The sequence below is a fragment of the Vombatus ursinus genome, unplaced genomic scaffold, assembly GCF_900497805.2.
Source record: "Vombatus ursinus unplaced genomic scaffold, bare-nosed wombat genome assembly UNPS02014772.1, whole genome shotgun sequence".
Taxonomy (NCBI): Eukaryota; Metazoa; Chordata; class Mammalia; order Diprotodontia; family Vombatidae; genus Vombatus; species Vombatus ursinus.
Window position 1 is genome coordinate 33,485,675 of NW_020954550.1, and position 20,591 is coordinate 33,506,265.

At 38.2% G+C, this 20,591-nt stretch overlaps 1 protein-coding gene across 1 annotated transcript in view; it reads left to right on the forward strand.

The window, feature by feature from the left end:
* The first annotated feature begins 212 nt into the window (after positions 1–212).
* PRKAA1 (protein kinase AMP-activated catalytic subunit alpha 1) overlaps positions 213–20,591 on the forward strand; it is a 61,907-nt gene continuing 41,528 nt past the window's right edge. The window contains exons 1-3 of the mRNA XM_027863560.1: positions 213–374; positions 12,099–12,240; positions 13,689–13,782. Of these exons, the coding sequence (XP_027719361.1) occupies positions 248–374; positions 12,099–12,240; positions 13,689–13,782 (363 nt within the window). The 5' untranslated portion in view covers positions 213–247. The remainder of the gene's footprint in view (positions 375–12,098; positions 12,241–13,688; positions 13,783–20,591) is intronic.

The following is a 20,591-nucleotide window of genomic DNA, read 5'->3' on the forward strand; positions in this document are numbered from 1 at the left end:
CTCCTTCCCCCTTCCTCTTTTCCTCTCCCGTCTTCTTCCTTCCCCTTCCCCCTCCTTCCTCCCCCTCCTCCTCCCTTTTACCTCCCCCGTCCCTCCCCCCATTCCTCATTCACCCTCCCTCCTCTCCCTCTCCCCTCCTCCCTCTCCTTCCCCTCCCTTTCTTTCCCCGCCCTATCCCTCCTTCCCTCCCTCCCTCTCTCCTCCCCCGCCCTCCTCTCTGTCGTCCCCCCTCCCCCTCCAAGGCGCCATGCGCAGGCTCAGTTCCTGGAGGAAGATGGCGGCAGCGGAGAAGCAGAAACACGACGGGCGGGTGAAGATTGGCCACTACATCCTGGGGGACACGCTGGGGGTCGGCACCTTCGGCAAAGTAAAGGGTGAGAGGCCTTGGGGCCGAGCCCTCCCGCTGCCACGGAGCTGGGGGCTGCCCTCACTCCCCCGCGCTTCTTCCCCCGTTTCCTCGCATCTCCATCCCTCGGGTCCCCTCCTCCCCCTCCCCCCCGCTCTCCCTCGCGCGCCGGGACCCGGGAACTCTCGCGCCGCGTCCGGGAACAGCCCGGGAAAGCCTCGGTGCCCCCCCGGATCGACATGGCAACTGGGTGGGGCGGGGCCGGGGGCTTGGAGGCGCCCCTGGCCGCGCGGGCGTCGGGGGCGGGGGGGGGGTGGTGGTGCTGTTGGCCGGCTCTGCGTGACTCGGACCCGGGTCCTGCTCCTGGGCAGCGGCCAGATGCTCGTCGCCTGGCCAGCGGTCCGAGGGGGTCTGTGGTTTCGGAACGGGTCCGACCCCGTCGCTTCAGGAAGTGCGAGCCCCAGGGCGGTGGGGGTCCCCCGGCTCCCGCTGCTTCCTTCGCTGGACGGGGCCAGCCTGCCGCTCCCGAGATCCTCCCGATGCCCAGCATTGACTGTATTTCCGTCCTCTCATTTACGAGGCGAATGTATTTGGCCGTCGCCGAACAAATTAATTAATCAAGGCGACACGAACCCCACCCGCCAGCCTGTTAAGCTTTGCGGGTGCAGTATAGGACACGCCACCTGGTCTTGTTGGAGCACTTTTCATCTTCAGGGGTCTTGAACTGCTCCTCCCATTATGATGTATTGCTAGGTCTGTGTTTCGACAATATACTCCATGTCTTCAACTATTTTTGGATAATCAGCAAGTGTCCTGTATTCCATGTATGCCAAATCTGTTAACTATTTTGCATGCTTACACCAAATAAGGTTTTTAGTTTATTGTTGCTACTATTGACAGCATTTACCATACATGATGTTATTAATTTTTTGAGAAACAAAATAAATTACATTTTTTTCAACTGATTGGAAAGAAAAACTATACAGGGGTTCTCTCTGCCAGCCCTCCTGTTTCAACACCATGTTTGTGAAGTGAAATATCAAGGAACTTTCTGTCTCCTGTTTTTAACCAAATGCTGAAACATTGCAAAACAGGTGCTGTTTAAACATTTGACACTGGCCACTGGGTAGAGTAATAGATGAAATAAATATGGTGTTTACGATAAATTGTAACAGGAAATTTATTTCTCTTCCCAATAATTTTTCTGTTACATTAGTTTTGTGTATGTAACATACCTGGTACGTAAGTGCTCAGTAAATATTTGTTTTGATTTGAAAGGTATATAAAAGTTTGGATGGTGAAATAAATAAATCTTGCTCTTCTAGAGCTAAATAAACATTTTCTGATTTTATCTAGGGATGGGAGAGGAGAACCCTCCCTTCTCTTGCCCTTTCTGAGTCATAGAGGTGAAAAATTGCTGTATAGCTCACAGGGAGAAACTACCTAACACTACTTGTGAAAATCATCAAGGCCAACAGTAAGTTGAATAAATGTAAGGAACTTAAGCAAAATATCAGAATAGGTTAATTATAGTCATTAAGGTGGGTCTCTACTAGTCTAGGATGTGTGTGATCCTGATGTGAGTTGTTTGGCTCTGGTATTAGAGCTTATGAGTTGTTTATTAGTATTCATGTTTGGAAAAAATACTTGTTAGCATCCTAAAAGGATATTAAACTATCCTTGTTATTTCACCTGAAATTCTACTTGAATTAACACTAAGATCATCGACCTGATAGAAACATGGTATTTCATTTTGTCATTGTAGAGATGCACCCCCCCTTAAAAAAAAAAGATTTCAAACATAGAAACATTCATTTAAGATTTGAAAACACCAGAGGTTGGAAGGCAGAATAAATGAGTTGCTCAAGCAACAATTTGTTGTGAATTCAATGAGATCTTTTTGTTTGCTGTTATGATTGGCAGGGGAAAAGAGATCCTTTGGTAATTTTTAGCTATAGCATTTTGTGAGAAAATGCTCCAGAGCATCATTGGTAGTACAAAGATCTTCTTGCACGTAGTAGATAGGTGTTAAGTAAACGGACTGTTAGCTTTGTGCAAACTTTTTTTTTCCACTATAGCTATCAGGATGCCTATTTTATTTTATTTTTTTTAATACAGATAGAACCATTGGAAAAGCATTTTGATCTTGTTTCCTTTATATAAAACTTAATAGTTTACAAAAAGTACTTTTTGGTTGTTGTTGGATCCTTACATCACAAGTATTATTCCTGTTTTATAGGTGAGAAAAACAAGCTTAGGGATGTTACTGACCTTATTCCAGGTTACTGGGTAGTATCATAGTGAGTCACTGAGCCCTGACACAATCACAGGTCTTAGATAGCAAGGTCATTGCACTTTCCCTCCCATACCACAATGTTGAATTCTATTGTTCCTCAAAATTATAATGGCTCTTTTTGTTCTTGGTTGCCCAGCCATCAATACCAGTAAGAGACAGTCCTTTAAATTTTGTCTGTGTGAGATAGTTGTGAATTTCCTGTATTTTTAATTGTTAAAATTTAAATTCCAAGTAATAGTGTTTTACCTGTAAACATTTACCTGTAAATGTTTCCAAACAAAACCAGTTTCTTTTAGGTTGAAATGGATTGGTATAGAAAAAATTTTTAGTGTTTTATTTCAAAAATTATATTTGCTAGTTCTTCTTTTAAAGTACTTTTCCCCTCCCTGCCCCTCTTAGCATAATTGGGTCACTACTCTAACTCTATTTTCAGTTAGTGTAAGTAGAAGCATTGTAAAATGGAAGGGAGACACATTTTTAGTACAAGTGCTAGACAAAAATTGCCTTAATTTGGTGACTAGAAACTACACTATCTACCTGATATTTATTCCATTTAGAATCACATTCTATCAGATTTTAATCTTTTATAAAATCAAGATCATCCATCTGGTCTAGGGGAAAGCATTTGTTACAATGTTCTAATGCATTTAGACAAAGTTACTTGTGGAAGAGATAGAGATAACTTGGTCTTATTAGTTATTCAGTTAACAGTTTTGCAGTTTGGAAGTAGGAAAATTTGAGTGTCAGGACCTTTGCTGTTATGACTTGCAAATCCTCAACAGAACTCTCTGTGGCTGTAAATAAACATATGCTTTTATCTTTCTTGTTTGGACTCCAGGCTGAATGTTCCAGCTGAGCATTGTCATAAGCAAAGCTCTTGGGAGCTTTTGGAGTAAGATTATCAAGTATTGAATAAAGTGGGGAGTATTTAGTGATGCAAATTTCAGATAAAAGTTTTTCTTAAGTACCTAAATGGCTGGGGATGGCTGCTTAGGCAATTATTAGTGTGTTATAGATAATAGAAGAAACTTGAGCTGGATTTTTGTAAAAGTTTGTTCTGACTTGTAGAAATAGCACTGGACTTGTAGTCAGAAAACCTGTATTTGAATCTTGCCTTATAAAAGCTATGTGAGTTTGGAAAATCAGTTAATTCCCTGGATCTCAGTTTCTTTATCTGTAAATTGAGTACTTGGAAGAAAATAAACATATATTAAGCACCTACAATGTGACAGGCACTGTGTTAAGTGCTATACAAATATTACCTCATTCAGTCTTCACAGCAGCAATGCAGTGTAAGTGTTCTTATATTTCCATTTTACAGTTGAGATAAAACTGAGGCAGACAAAGGTTAAGTGACTTGCCCAGAGTCACACAGCTGGTAAGTGACTGAGATGGGATTTGAACTCAGGTCTTCCTCACTCCAGGCTGGGTGCTGTATTCACCACAGAGCCATCTGGCTGCCTTTATAAGAACTCTTCCAGTTCTAAATCCAGGTGACTATGGTCAGAGTTGGAAAGGACCGTGGAAGCTATCTTGTCTGACTCCTTCATTGAAAAATTTTTATTCATATATTTTGTTTTTACATTGCTTACATTTTCCACAGTCTCTCTAATCCTCCCCCCTCCCAGAGAGCCATTCCATAAAGCACAGAGTTATTTTAAGGAAAAAAGAGGAAGAAAAGGGAAAAAAAAATCAGAAAAAGTGATTAGTCAACTGAAAACATTTGAAAATTTATGCAATGAAAATATTTGCTATGTGTACCTCTTAACTGCTCTCTCATCTCTCTTCTTTTGGGACATTTTTATTCTTAGTAATTTTGCAACATTCATTTTCTGTTGATTGTACTAGCTTCCTTGTTTTGCAGATGAGGATGCAGAAGTCTAGTTAACTGATTTACCTTTTCACAGATGTAGCAAACAAATAGTAGAGCTAGGATTTGAACTCTAATTTGCAACTCTAACTTCAAATCTATTGCCTGTCATAGGAGAGGCACTCAGGCCTGTACTCTGAGCCTAATTTTCTTGTTAGGTACAGTTCTAAAATATCTGGTTTCCCATACCGCAGACAATGAAAGAGAATAGTGTTGGCTAGAAGCACAGTGCTAACAACAAAGGAAGAGACCATTTTTTTCTACTCCTTTAACTTCAGTCTCTGGCATCCTTTCTCATGTTTCTGAATATACCCTTGATGTCATCTTCTTTCATCTTTTCCTGCATATTGCTTCTGTAATCATTCTTCTCTAATCTTCAGTCTTTTCCCTTCTACTGACTTTTTCTCTACCTTAAAATGTCTTTTCCAACCTTAAAAAAAAAATCCTGTCATCCCTTTAAGCTGTCATCCTATAACTCCTCCCTTCCACAGCAAAAAACTTTTTATACTTTATCTTGACTTTTTTTCTTCTCACTCACTTCTGAATCCTTTGGACTCTGGCTTCCAACTTCAGTCAATCAACCCAACTGAAATTCTCTCTTAAAAGTTGCCATTGATTTCTTAACTGCCAAATTTAATAGTCTTTTCTTAATTCTTGGCTTCTCTGCAGCATTTAATGCTATTGATCACCTGTTCTTCCTGACTATGTTCTCTTCCTCATGTTTGCCTCCTGCTTGTCTGTCTTGCCTTCTCAATCCTCCTTGCTGATTCATCATCCATATTGTGCCCTCTAACTGTAGGTGTATCCCTAAGACGCTGTAGGCTTCCACCAAGGCTTCTTAATCCTTTTTTATTTCATGGACTTCTTTGGCTGTTTGATAAAGCCTATGGACTTTTCAGAAATGTATAAAATCAAATTCATAGAATTACAAAGCAAACCAATTATATTGAAACAGTTACAAAAATTGTTTTTAAAAAGATCACAGATCCCACATTAAGAACTTCTACAGTCTCTCTTAGTCACCTCAGCTCCTGTGGATTTAATATCTTGATGCAGGTGATTTCTCCATCTATATACCCAGCCCCACCGAGCTTTTGTCCCTCATCATCAGTGCTCTATTGGACATCTCAAACTGACTGTCCTGTAGACATCTCACACTTACCATTTAGAACTTTAGAATTTAGTGAGTTCTAAAATAGAACTCACTAGCTTTCCTCACAAATCACCCCTATTCTGAACTTACATGTTATTATCCAGAGTTGCATTCTTCTCGATCAGCTAAGTTTGCAACTTCTCTGTCATTTTCTAGTCATCATTGTCACTCACTTTATGCAGCATGTCCCAAAGTCTTAGTATAATTTTAAGTTATAAAAGCTTAAAATTGCTGTGATACTTTTGGGACACTTTGCATATCCAGTCGTTTATCAAAATAGTCATCTGGATTGCACAGTGGATAGATAGACCATGGGTCTCAGAGTCAGGAACGCTTGAGTTCAAATCTTACCTCAGACACTAGCTTTCTGACCCTGGGCAAGTCACTTAACCTCTTTGTGCCTCAAAAAAATCAGTATTTATATTAAGTGCTTACTAAGTGCTAGGCACTGTACTAAGTGCTGGGTATACAGAAAGAGGCAAAAGACAGTTCTTGCCTTCCAGGAGCTTATGATCTAGTGGAGGAGACAACATGCAAACAAATACATAAAAAGCAAGCTATATATATGATAAATAGGAAGTAATTAACAGAGGGAAGGCACTAGAATTAAGAGGGATTGGGGAAGAGGTAGTAAATGAAAGGATTTTAGTTGGGAATTAAGGGAAGCTAAGGAGATCAGTAGCTGGAGTGGAGGAGGAAGAGTATTCCAGGCATGAGGGACAGCCAGAGAAATGACCAGAACCAAGAGATAGAATGTCCTGTTCATGGAACGTCCAGGAGGCAGTGTCATTGGATCAAAGCGTATGTGTTGGGGAATAAGGTGTAAGAAGACCGGAAAGGTAGGAGGGGGCTAGGTTATGAAGGGCTTCAGCTTTGAATGCTAAATAGAGCATTCTGTATTTGAACCTGGAGGCAATAGGGAGCCACTGGGGTTTATTGAATAGGGAGGTTAACTTGGTCAGACCTGTACTTTGGGAAAAATCACTTTGGTGGCGTATTAGAGGGTGAATTGGACTGAGGAGAAACTTAAGGTAGACAGACCCACTGGTAGGTTATTACAATAGTGGTGGCAGTGTCAGAGAGAAGGGGGCATATGGAAGAGATTTTGCAAAAGTGAAATTGACAGGCCTTGGCAACAGATTGAATACGGAGAATGAGAGCTAGTGAAGAGTTGAAGATGGTTGTTAGGTTGTGAGCCTAAGGTACTGGGAGGATGTTTTTGCTCACTACTGTATAGGGAAGGTAGGAATGGGGAATGGTTTAGGGGGAAATATGAGTTCTGTTTTGTACATATTGAGTTTAAGTTGTCTGTTGGACATTCAGTTTGAGATATCTGAAAGACAGTTTGGAGATACAAGATTGGAGGTCACTAGAGAATTTGGAGCAGAGTAGGTAGATTTGAGTCACTAGCATAGAGGTGGTAATTACATCTGTGGGAACTGATGAGATCACCAAGTGAAGTAGTATAGAGGGAGAAGAGAAAAGAGCCCAGGACCCTGAGGGATGCCTGTGGTTAAAGATGTGATCTGGAGCCTCAGTTTCCTCATCTATTAAATAGGGATAATAACAGTACCTAATTCACAGAGTTGTTATGAGGTTCAAATGTGTAAATCTCTTTGTAAATCATAACACACTATATAAATGCTACGTATCGCCATTATTATTATTAATAAATTTTGTCATTTCTAGTTTAGCAACATTTCTTATAGATGTTCCATTCTTTCCACTTGTTCACACAACTACCACCCCAGTTGATTTCCCTCCCTCAAGTCTCTTACCACTATAATCTGCCTTCCATGCAGCTGCCAAAGTGATTTTCCTAAAGTGTCGGTCTGACCAAGGTCATACCTCTCTTCAGTAAATTCCAGTGGTTTCCTATTACCTCAAGAATCAGATATCAAGTCCTTTGTTTGGTATTTATACTCTTCATAACTTGTACTCTTCTTGCCTTTCTGCTTTTCTTTATTCCCCTCCTTCCTAATGTTCCTTGCACAGACCACTCCATCTCCTGTCTACATGCCTTTGTACTCTCTGTTCTCCATTCCTGGAATGCTCTTCCACCTTCTACCGCTTAGAATGCAGCCCAGGCACCACTTTCTGTAAAAGGCCTTTTCCATTCTCCAGTCTAGGCAGGCATAGAATGAGACATGCATTCTGAGATATGGCTAGTGTTTGACAAAGCATTTTTTTTTAAATGCACAGAAGAAAAAAGTGAAAGGGGACACAGATATAGCACTTTTCTTACTACTTTATTAAACTCTGTATCTTCAATGCAGTTAATGTTTGTTGATTGATTGAAAAAAAAACGCACAAAAGTACCAGAAAGAGTTTCTGATACAGTCCTCTTGCCTGTTTTTTATACCTTGAAAAGATTGTGTTTATTGGTTAAATTCACAATCAAAAAGAAAACTTTAAAAAGCTATTAGACATGAACCAAATATAATGTAAGTCAAATGATAGTCTTTTCTTTAAAAAAAAGTTTTACCTTTTAAAAACACTATAGTCATTTCCCCATATGCTCCTCTTTTCTCATTGGATACTCCCATGCAACAAAGAAAAACAGTTAAATAAAATTGGCAGACAGTATTACTGAGTCTGCACATGTGGTTACATAAGCAGCATTCTTTGCCTCTAATCCCACATTTCTACCTAGTGGACAAAGTGTGTTTATCATCTGTTCCCTAGGGCCAAGATTGGTTGTTGCAGTTAATTTGGGTCTCGTTGCCTATTGTTTTCATTTATGCTGTTGTAGTCATTGTGTTTACTTCATACTTATCTTCCCTGTTTCTCTAAATTTCCCATATATTATCATCTCTGTGTAATGATACTAGATCATGCTCATCTACCACAATTTGTTGTTTTTCTTCAACTGATGAGCGCTCTTTTTAGTTTATTTAGGTATATTTGGGACCACAAACGGTACTATTTTGCAAATTATTCAAAGAATGAACAAGTAGGGCTAAATGGAAGCAGCCTAATATATGTGACCTATTAGCTCAGGAATGATTTTGTGGGCCTCTTAGTTAACAAGTATGTATAACACATACACACATATACACATATACATACTCTACATACCAAATGAAATTTTTGTGTAATATTTGTCATTCATTACATTAAAGGGAAAAAATACTGAATAAAAGTTTGTTGTAACTTTGAAAATGACAAACTTTTGCTAGAAAAGAAATGATCAGAAGGACTTAATGATTCTTGTGTATTCCACTCCTGATTACCTATGGATTTTACATGGACTTTATTGTTGAAGTAAGTTATGGTTGTCCTTTAGGCCCTAAATAAATGCTAGTTGGATTGCTTTGGACAGGATTGCATTCACTGCTGGCCTCTGTCATACCATGGAAATAGACCTGGCATATTCCTATAACCATTGTCCTTCCTGTCAGTAGCTGTAAAGATGGGAAGCAGTGTATGATTTTTTGATTATGTACGTTTAAAAATTTATTATCTTTATCATGTTCCCCTCTGGTAACTTTGATAATAGCCTCAGGGCGATAGTAACCTAATTTATCTTTTGAATGAATAATAGGAGATAGGCAAATTGTCTACTGTCTATAGCAAAAGTAAATTGGAATTTAAATATACTTTGGTGAAATGCAGGCAATATTTAGTAAGTAATAATTTTGATCATGAAAAATCATTTAATCATGATTTATGATTAAAAATTGAACATCTGTATGCTACTCCAGTATCTTTAGATGTGTTGTCCAAAAACCCTCAAGAAGTTTGGAGCAAGCCAGTAGCTCTGTGTTTAAACTAATGATTCAGACAGAAGAATTTTTTTCCTAATGTTGTGTTTTTCTACTTGGAATATAATTAAAAGTACTTAGGGTTTTTGTTTTGTTTTATTTTTTTAGGAAAAAAATATGCATTTTATTGAGGGCATTTTTTCTAACATTACTATAGCTTTTCAATAAGACCTTCCCTTTTGACAAGCAAAGCAAAAGTATTTTTACTTTGTTTACTCTGTCTTGACAGCGTCTGCCTCATTTCACATTTGTAGCCCCACCACCTCTTTAATGAGTGCAGAGTTATATTTCACTATTAGCCCTCTAGAAGCAACTTGTTTTGCACTTAATTTGATTTCTGATGTTGTTTAGTGTTTTTCTTTTACATTTTTGCGAACAAGGAATATATGTTCTTTTGGAATCTATTGGAGGTAGCTAGGTAGTACAGTGGGCAGTGCACTGGATTTGGAACCACCAGGAAGACTCCTCTTCCGGAGTTCAAATCCAGCCTCAGATACTTACTAGCTGTGTAATCCTGGACAAGTCACTTAACCCTGTTTGCCTCAGTTTCCTTTTATGTAAAATAAGCTGAAGAAGGAAGTGGCAAACAACTCTAGTATATTTGCCAAATAGGGTCATGAAGAGTCAGGCATAACTGAAACAACCGAACAACAAAAACTTTAACCTGGTAGTACCAGCACTGTTCTTCTCTTTTGCTTTGGACTCTCTACTGTGTATTTTTTACCTGTGCCATTGATGCACTTTTTTTTCTTTTCTTTTGCATCAATATCACTAGTCAGTTAGCCATGAAACATTTACTAAGTGCCAGGCATTGTGTTAAGTGCTGAGGATGCAAAGAAAGGCAAAAGGCTGGCCATTCATCCCCTCCACCCACCCAAACTCCCCTCTTCTTCAATAAAAACCTTCTCTTGTTGCCAATATAGTCAATCAAGACAAATTAGTGTTGGTTGTGTCTCCTTCCATACCTGCAGTACATCACCTCTCTAATAGGAGATGGGAAGAATGCTTCATCATCACTCTTCTGGAATTGTGAATAATCATTGTATTGATCAGAGTTAAGTCTAGGTTATTTTTCCTTACAGTGTTGTTTTTATTATGTAAGTTCTCCTGGTTCACCTCACTCTACAAGAAGTTTGTCTGAATTCATCCTTTTTTTTTTTTTCATTTCTTAAGGCACAGTAGAATTACTTTACATTCATATACCATGATTTGTTCAGCTGTTCCAGTGGATGGCACTCACTTTGTTTTTAATTCTTTTCTGTAACAAAAGGTGCTGCTATAAATATTTATGTGGACAATAATAGCTAGAATTTATATGGCCCTTAAAAGTTTTCAAGGCATTTTATAAGTATTATTTCATGTTATCTTCACAGAAACCCTGCAAGGTATTTGCTCTTATTATCATTATTCTTATCCTCAGGAAACTGAAATGGATAAAGGTTAAATGACTTGCCCAAGTTCACACAATTAATATGTGTCTGGAGTAGGATTTGAACACTGGTTTTTCTGACTCCAGGCCTAGTGCTCTGTCTAGTATACCACCTAGCTGCTTTATGGTCCCTTTCCGTCTGTGTTTGATCTTGTTGAGGAATAAGCCTACTATTAGTATTGTTAAGTCAAAAGATATGTACAGTTTAGTGACTTTTGGAATATAATTCCAAATTGTTTTCCACAGTGGTTGGACTACTTTACAGGTCCACCAGCAACAGTTGTCATTTTCCTCTTTTCTGTTGGGTGTGAAGTGAAATCAGAGTTGTTTTAATTTGTATTTCTCTTGTAAATAGTGATTTGGAGCATTTAAAAAAGGGCTACAGGTAGTTTGTGTTCCTTCTTTTTAAAACTTTACATCGTTTGGCCGTTTTTCTGTTAGTTTTATAGGTTAGTGCCTTTTCCCTTTGTATTTTAGCTATCAGGCTTCAGATATTTCATTGGAAGATTCCCCCTCTCTGCATCGCAGTTTCTTTCTTTATTCTAGTTTTGTTGATTTTGTCCTAGGAAAAAGTCATTAGCAAAATATTTCATCTTTTGTTGTTCATTCTTTCTTTGGTTATGAAATTTTCCCTTAAACCATAGATTTTTAAAAGTCTGACTTTTCTCCTCTTGGGTTTTTTTGTTTGTTTGTTTGTAAATTATGTGACCTTTCATGTTAAGGCAGCTTATCCATTTGGAATTTATTTTTTTAATGGTGGAATGTTAGTCTAAACATAATTTCAGTCATACTGTTTTCTCAGTTTTCCCAATAGTTCCGGTTGAAAAGGAAATCCTTTCCTAGTAGTTTTTTTGTTCTTAGGTTAATAAATACTAGGCTACTAGTTCCTTTGCTTGTGGATCTTGGTTATTGAGTCTGTTCTATGCATGAATTTACAGTGAGTTAACTTATTATAGTTCCTGAATTTCAATCCATAATTAATAAGACCAACATGCAAGTAATTTCCATCTTTTTCTCCACCCATCATGCTCTGAGATGAAAAGAAAATGATTTTCTCTTCTTCAAAAATTAAAGCCTTGAAGCATTTTTAAACTGATTCAAAATTATTTGAGGAAGTAGGGCAATAAAGGGAGGACCTTAAATAGTCTTTTCAGAGTATCCTTAGTCCTTGTGGAAGGTGACTTATAGGATTATTGGTCCAACTGAGTCCTAATTTTATCAAATTTTGTTTTTCCTACAGTTGGCAAGCATGAGTTGACTGGGCACAAAGTTGCGGTGAAGATCTTAAATCGACAGAAAATTCGAAGCCTTGATGTGGTAGGAAAAATTCGAAGAGAAATTCAGAACCTCAAGCTTTTCAGACATCCTCATATTATTAAGCTGTAAGTTAGGATTGTGTTAAATTAGATCCACTCTTTTCTGTCATCTTTTGTTGATTTCTTTACTGTTTAAAAAATAAGAAAGATGGTTAAAATTCTGTCTTTCTGTCTTTGTTTTTTCATTCATTAATAATATTTTACATTTCTCTAAGACACTTCTGTGCACAAAGCACTTCAACATAGATTTGTGAGGAAAGCGGGGCATGGATCAGGCTCCTTTTACCAGTGGGGAGGCTGAAACCTCAGTGAGGAAGTGGGTGACTTCCTGAAGAAGATGCAGATAATAAAGACCTGAAGGAACCAGGACTTGGACTAAGAGCATCTGAGCTGTAGCCTTGTGCGGTGGTCTCCAAAGCAGAGACCACACCATGTTCTGTTTACATGCTTTTGTACTAGTTGTCCCACATGTCTGAAATGCATCCCCTCCTTACCTCTGTCTCTCAGAATTCCTGACTTTGAAACATCCAGACTCAGCAGCACTGCCACCTTCCTCATAGAACCTTTCCTGAGCATCCCACGCCAGCTTCTGATCCTTTCTCCCCTAAGTCACCTTGTATAAAATTTGTATATACTTATATAGCCAACTCTGCCAAAATGCTACATATGCATTTTCCCAAAACCACTGCTCTATAGAGTATAACACATTAGCAACTATAATTTATGGGGAAAATGAGGTTTGGGGCCTAACACTCAAAAATTTTGTCAGTAACACTTTTGAAAAAAGACAGGAACCTTAAGAAAAAAAGTAGCACAGTTTTCTCCATGATAAATGATTAAGAAATACGTAAATGTTACAGTAGTGGCCCTATCCGTGGCTTCTGGCTACTGTTCTGCCTGCCCCTGGAACAAGTTGGGTTGGCCTCAACTCTGGGCCTTGGGCCTAGAGACCCTGAAGGGGGAATAAAAGTGGGGTAAACCAGCCTATATATTCTGTACCAGAATATATAAAATTGTGCTTTACAAAGAACTGAAATTTAGTTGTGGAAGTGGGTGTTGGAAGAGTTGCAGCTTGTGAGTTATTATGAAATGGTATAATTTTCTGACTGTCATTACAAAGAAATTATGAAGAAGCTAACTTGAAATTCACGTTATGCTCAAAATGTTCCCCAATATATCAATCCCATTGGAACAGATTCCCTAGCTAGATTGTAAGCTCTTTGAGTATAGGTACCGTTTCAGTTTTGTCTTTGTATCTCCAGTACCTAACACTGTGCCTGCCACAGAGTGATGCTTAAGAAATGATGAAATATTTTCACCATGGAACACTGTTATGTTAGCATATTTACACATTTTAAAAAATATATTTTAGGGGTAACTGGTAACATTAATTACTAAAAGATACCATTACCTTATATTGTTAAGCCTTTTAAAATCTGTTTTGAACTTTTTGTGAAACTTTAATTTGCTACTAATTGTTTTGAATTTAACTAGATAATTATTTGTCTCACCAGGTATCAGGTCATTAGTACACCATCTGACATTTTCATGGTGATGGAATATGTCTCAGGGGGAGAGCTATTTGATTATATCTGTAAAAATGGAAGGGTAAGTGATTCTAACTTCATACAGAAGTGGCGCGTTTTATAATTATGCCTTAGAAGTATAAAAGTGTCAGTTGGAGAGGGGTTGTTTTTTTTTTGTTGTTGTTTGTTTTTTTCATGATAGGTTGATTTAACTCAAATGCTGTGATCATTTAGTCCAAATGGTCCAGTCCAGTTTCCTCAGTCACTCTTTTCTTTGAAATCATGGAGTCTCATACAGTTTTTAGAACCGGAAAGATCTTAGAGATCTAGTCCAAAACTTAGTTCTTGGAGACGCTGACTTGCCCAAGTTCTCTCATATGTTTATATATATCTATATCTATCTATCTATCTATCTATCTATCTATCTATCTATCTATCTATCTAAATCTATCTATACATATATATATATATATATATACTATATATATATATATATCTATGTGTGTGTGTGTGTGTGTACCCTCCATTTATTAGTAGTAGAGTTGGGTGGTTTTCTTCCTTCCTTTCTTCTTTACTTCCATCCTCTTTCTCCTTCTCTTCCTCTTCTTCTCTTCTCCCTCTCCTTCCTAGCCTTGTGCTAGGGGCTAACTCCCAGTACAATGCTTTTTCCAGTTTACTACAGATAGAATTGAGAAAAAAGAAATCAGATGGCCTATAATAGGTAGAACAAGCTTTATGATAGAGGTAAGATTTAGAATCATAGAATTTTAGAATTGTGAGGGACCCCAGAAATCGTCTTATTTAGTCACATTTTATAGATAAAGAAAGATGTTAAGTAATTTCCTTAAAATCACACATTTAGCAACAAAACTAAAACTAGAATGCAGGTCCTTGATTCTTAGTCCAATCTGCTTCCCATACCATTGCCTGTCTTGTTTCCAGCTAACCCAGGTTGATTCATTTTGTTAATATCTGTTTTACATGTTTCATTTCACATTTGCTTCCAGGTCTTGTCTGCATCAGTAGATTTGGGGGAGTGGATTAAGTCTGTAGTAGTTGTTTGGGTGTGGTGCTATGATAATGGTTACTGCCATGTTACAGGCAGAAAATTAAGTATTGAGAGTAAAATGGGCTCTAGGAATTAAGTAGCTCATAGTAAAACATAAGTCTTCCAAATACATTTAATATAGCCAGTAAATATTGAAGAAATAGATGCTCTTTCATAGAAAATAAGCAGTTTATTTTTTTAAATAAGCAATTTAAATAGACAATTTTAGAACTATGAATTTAAATTTTTTGCTTCCAAGTCAGTGGTATGCTTTTAAAAGAATTTGAAATAGACACTTCCTATCAAAGCTATTTTAAGATATTTAATTTTAAGACAGTAAAAATGTCAATAAGTTCTGGAGGTAAAGAAAATATTGCCATTCCCAAGCTATATTTTTCTGTCTACTACTAACTTCCTATGAATTTAGGTTAAAATAAGCAACAAGTTGTTGGCTTTTTCACAGATTCTTTCTTCCCTTGGTGTTTCTAGTCATCCCCCTAGGAGAACTTGTAAATATTTCTTACTTTGTATTTTAACATTTAGGAAATTTCCCTTCCATTTGTGGCAGCTTGGTGACTCTATGTGAATAAAGCTCTGGGCCTTGAGTCAGAAAGACATGATTTCAAATCCAGCCTCAGACACTTACTAGCTGTGTGATCTGGGCAAGTCATTTAACCCTATTTGTCTCAGTTTCCTTATCTGTAAAATATGCTCTAATTTCTACTCTTAAGTCTTTATTTCGCATTTTGTAACTTCTACCTAGTTTTCCTCTGGGACCAAATAAATCTCTTCTTTGTGATAGTTCTTAGTGTACTTGAAAACAACTATCATGTCTCCTCTAAATCTCTTCTCCAAGCTAAATATTTAGATTTCCTTCAGCCAATCTCCATATGGCATAATCTTGAGGCCTGTCACCATCTGGTTGCCCTCTTTTGGTTACTTTCCAGTTTATTGTACTTCTAAAATGTAGCACCCAGAACTGAACATAATCCAAATCTTGCCTGATTATGGTGGAGTACAATAGGGTTATTGCTTAGTTCTGGATAGTCTATTATTGCGTCTCAGATAACATAGCTTTTTTGATTGTTCAGTTACTCTGTTGACTCATTGAACTTTAATTCCACTAAACCTCTTAGATTTAAGACAAACTACTGTCTTACCATCCCTTCTATGTCTTATATTTTTAAAAATTTTTTAAAATTAATTTATTTATTTTTAGTTTTCAACATTCACTTCCACAAGATTTTGAGTTCCAAATTTTCTCTCCATCTTGTCCGTCCCCCTCACCCCAAGATGGCATGCATTCTGAATACCCCTTCCCCTAATCTGCCCTCCCTTCCATTTCTCCCCCCTTCTCTTATCCCCTTCCCCTTCAGTTTTCCTGTAGGGCAGGATAGATTTCTGTATCCCATTTCCTGTATATCTTATTTCCCAGTTGCATGTGAAAATAATTTAAAAAAAATTTTTTTTTTAACATTTGTTTTTCAAACTTTGGGTTCCAAATTTTCTCCCTTCCTCCCTCCCTCTCTCCCTTCATTGAGAAGGCAAGCAACTGGATACAGGTTATACATGTGTAGTCATACAAAACACTTCCATAGTAGTCATGTTTATTTCCCGCAATCCTATCCTGCCCCCCCATTTATTCTGTTCTCTATTTTGACCCTGTCCCTCCTCAGAAGTGTTTGCTTCTGATTGCCCCCTCCTCCAGTCTACCCTCCCCTCTATCATCCCCCTGTTCTCTTGTCCCCTCCCCCCCATTTTCCTGTAGGGTAAGATAGATTTCCATACCCAATTGACTGTGTATGTTATTCCCTCCTTAAGCCAAATCCAATGAGAATAAGATTCACTCATTCCCTCTCACATTCCCCCATTTCCCCTCCACTGTAAAAGCTTTCCTTTGGGGATCTCTTTATTTCAATTTCTGTTTTGCCCTCTGGTTCTAAAATATCAGGGCAGTTTTCCTTGATAATTTCTTGAAAGATGATGTCTGGCTCTTTTTTTGATCATGGCTTTCAGATAGTCCAATAATTTTTAAATTCTCTCTCCTGGATCTATTTTCCAAGTCAGTTGTTTTTCCAATGAGATATTTCACATTGTTTTCTATTTTTTCATTCTTTTGGATTTGTTTTACAGTGTCTTAATTTCTCCTAAAGTCACTAGCTTCTAATTGCTCCATTCTAATTTTTAAGGAAGTATTTTCTTCAGTAAGTTTTGGACTTCCTTTTCCATTTGTCCAATTTTGCTTTTAGGACATTCTTCTCCTCATTGGCTTTTTGGATCTCTTTTGCCATTTGGGTTAGGCTATTTTTTAAGGTGTTATTTTCTTCAGTATTTTTTTGGGTCTCTTTTAGCAAGCTGTTGACTTGTTTTTCCATGATTTTCTTGCATCACTCTCATTTCTCTTTCCAGTTTTTCCTTTACTTCTCTTACTTTGCTTCTCAAAATCCTTTTTGAGCTCTTCCATGGCCTGGAACCAATTCCTATTTTTCTTGGAGGCTTTGGATGTAGGAGCTTTGACTTTGTTGCCTTCTTCTGGTTGTATGTTTTCATCTTCTTTGTCACCAAAGTAAGATTCTATGGTCTGACTTTTTGTGCCGTTTGCTCATTTTCCAAGCCAATTACTTGAGTTTTAAGCTCTTTGTTAAGGTAGGGGTCTGCTTCCAGTGTGGAGAATGTACTGTCCCAAGTTTCAGGGGTTTTGTGCAGCTGTTTTCAGAGATACTTCTAGGGACCTGTAAATTTTCAGTTCTTCCAAGGTGGTATGATAGGGAGCGAGACGAGAACTCTTTTCTGTCTTGAAACTGTGAGGAGGGTTTCCTCTCCACCACCACTACAAGTTCCACCATGCCAGCACTCCTCCTCGCCCCAGGACCGCCACCCAGAACTGTGATCCATATCCAAACACAGGCAAAGCAAGAGAATCCTGTACCAGCAGAGAGATCCCTGCAATCCCCCTCTGATCAGCCAATCTATTCCCTCTCAGTCTGTAGGCTGGAAGCTCTGGAATCAGGTGCCACCCGGGGCCTGCGCTCAGGGACTGGGGCCGGGACTGAGCTTCACGCTCTCTCTCTCTCATCACAGTCACAGACTTTTCTCATTGACCTTCTAAGTTGTCTTTGGCATTCGTGGGTTGAGAAGTCTGGAAACTGCCATAGCTGCATGTGATTCAATCTTCTGAGGTCTGCTCCATGTTCCCTGAGGCCTGGTCTTTGCCTGCACACCCATGCCGAACTGCGTTCCTCTCCCCGCCCCACCCAGCGTGATATACCTTTCTGATCAACCATCCAGTGGAAATTTGTTTCATTCTGTCTTTTTGTGGGTTCTGCTACTTTAGAATTTGTTTAGAGCCATTTTTACAGGTATTTGGAGGGGTTTGTGGGAGAGCTCAAGCAAGTCACTGCTTTTGCTCCGCCATCTTGGCTCCACCCCCTATGTCTTATATTTTTGAAGCAGACTTTTGAACCCAAGGAAGTTTTTATGTTTATTCTAACTTAATAGAGTCAGCCCTACATTCTGGTCTGTTGAGATCTTGAATCCTGACTCTTAAGCATTATTTTGGCTCATTCTCCTAACTTTGTGTCATCTGTACTTTTTTTTTTGTTAGGTAATGGGGTTAAGTGACCTGCCCAGGGTCACACAGCTAGTAAGTGTTAGGTGTCTGAGGCCGGATTTGAACTCAGGTCCTCCTGAGTCCAGGGCCAGTGCTCTATCCATTGCGCCACCTAGCTGCCCCTATCTGCACTTTTGATACTGTGTTATCTATATTGGCAGTTATGTAAGTTATTGATTAAAAAATTAAACAGTAGAGGGCCTAGAACACATGCTTGGGACACTGCTCTGAAGACTTTCTTCGAAGATGATAATAAGCCAATTATGACAACTCTTTGGGTTAGACCACCTAATTGTATTATCATCTAGCCTGTATCTCTTCTTCAATTTGCTTAAAAGAATAGAATGAGTGACTTTGTCAAGTGCTTTGCTAAAATCTAGGTAAAATATATCTTTAGCATTCCTCTGATTTACCTGTCTAGTAACTCTGTTAGAAAAAAAAATGAAGTCAAGTTGAGATGACCTGTACTTGAAGAAGCCCTTTGTGATCATTGCTTTCATTTTTGAATGTTCACTATCTCATCAATGATATATTTTAGAGTTTTACTAGAAATCAAAGTTAATGTCACTGGCCTATAGTAGACTACACTAGTATTCTTTCCACTATACCACAGCTTCCTTTCAATCTAAAGAAAACTAGTCAGTAATTGGGCAGCTAGGTGTGCAGTGGATAGAGGAACAGGCCTGGAGTCAGAAGACCTGAGTTCAAATCTGGCTTTAGACATTTACTAGCTCTGTGACCCTGGGCAAGTCACTTAACCCTGTTTGTCTCAGTTTCTTCATCTGTAAAATGATCTGGAGAAGGAAATGGAAAACTACTCCAGTATCTTTGCCAAGAAAACCTCAACCTCAAGTAGGGTCGTGAAGAGTTGGACATGACTGAAACAACAAAGTCAATAATTATATCTAATACCTGATATTTACATAGTGCCTTATATTTTTCAGAGTTGATGCATTTCTCTCTCTTTCTCTCCCTTCCTCCTCCTTTTCCTCTCTCCCTCTCTCCTCCAACCCCTTCCTTTCTTTGGAATTTGAGACGTTTGCCTTAGTTAGCTCTTTTTTTTTTTTCCTTCAAACCTAATTTGACCTTTATCAGGACTTTTTTTTTTTAACCTTAGTCTGTGGTTTACAGGTCTGTGGATTAATTTTGGGAGATGGGGAAAAATTAAATCTTTATTTTCATTAACCTCTAACTGATATTTATCATTTCCTTTAATTTTGAAAGTAGGCAGTGAAACATTCTAAGAAAGGAGTCGATGACATTAAAAAAACAGCTAAGAATCCCTGGTCTCTGAATTCCTTGTGTACCTACACTGATGTCTTCAGGTAGCTTCCTCTTTTTTCCTCATCAGGATTATTTCTTCAAAATTTCATTCTTTAGAACTTCCCATCCATTCTGTTCTTATTTTACATTGTACTCCTACCTATCCTCTTTATTTTTATAATGAAAGCAAGCATTTATTCAATGTTTTCGGTTATAAAGTACTTACATAAATCCCCTTTTGATCTTTCCAACAACCTTATAAACTTGTTAACATAAATATTATCTCCATTTTACACATGGTGAAATTGAGTTATTATGTTATTGTTAACTAAATCTCAGCTTAATTACTTCATAATCATACAGTTAGGAAATGGCAGTTAGGACTAGAATCCAGATCATTTAACTGCAAATCTAGTATAATTTCTACTATACTACAGTTCCTTCCCAATCTGATGAAAATTAATCAGTGATTTAATCTAATATCTGATATGTGTATATATGTGTGTGTGTCATAGATAGATCAATCGATTGATAGTACTTTCTGCTTTTCAGAGTTGATACACAACTCTCTTAATGCTCCTGATGATCTCCTTGTAGGCAAGGAGAGTGCTGTTTTTGTCTTTGAATCCCCAGTGCTTGGCTCAAAATATGCGCTTTACAAATGCTTAATGAATTGAATTAAATTGTATCCTCTGTAGTATCCTTGCAATAGTGAAGAAAGGTCGATACTGTCTGCATTTGTCACAAGAGGAAGCTAAGCAGAGATTTGACCAATGTCAACAGAGGTAGTAAGTAGTAGAATTTAGATTATCCAGGGGTAGAGAACCTGTGACCAGGAGGCCACGTGTGGCCTTCTAGTTCCTTGGGTGCCACTTTTTGACTGAGTCCAAATTTTACAGAACAAATCCTTTTATTAAAGGAATTTATTCTCTGAAGTTTGGATTCAGTTAAAGGGCGCACTCGGGGATTT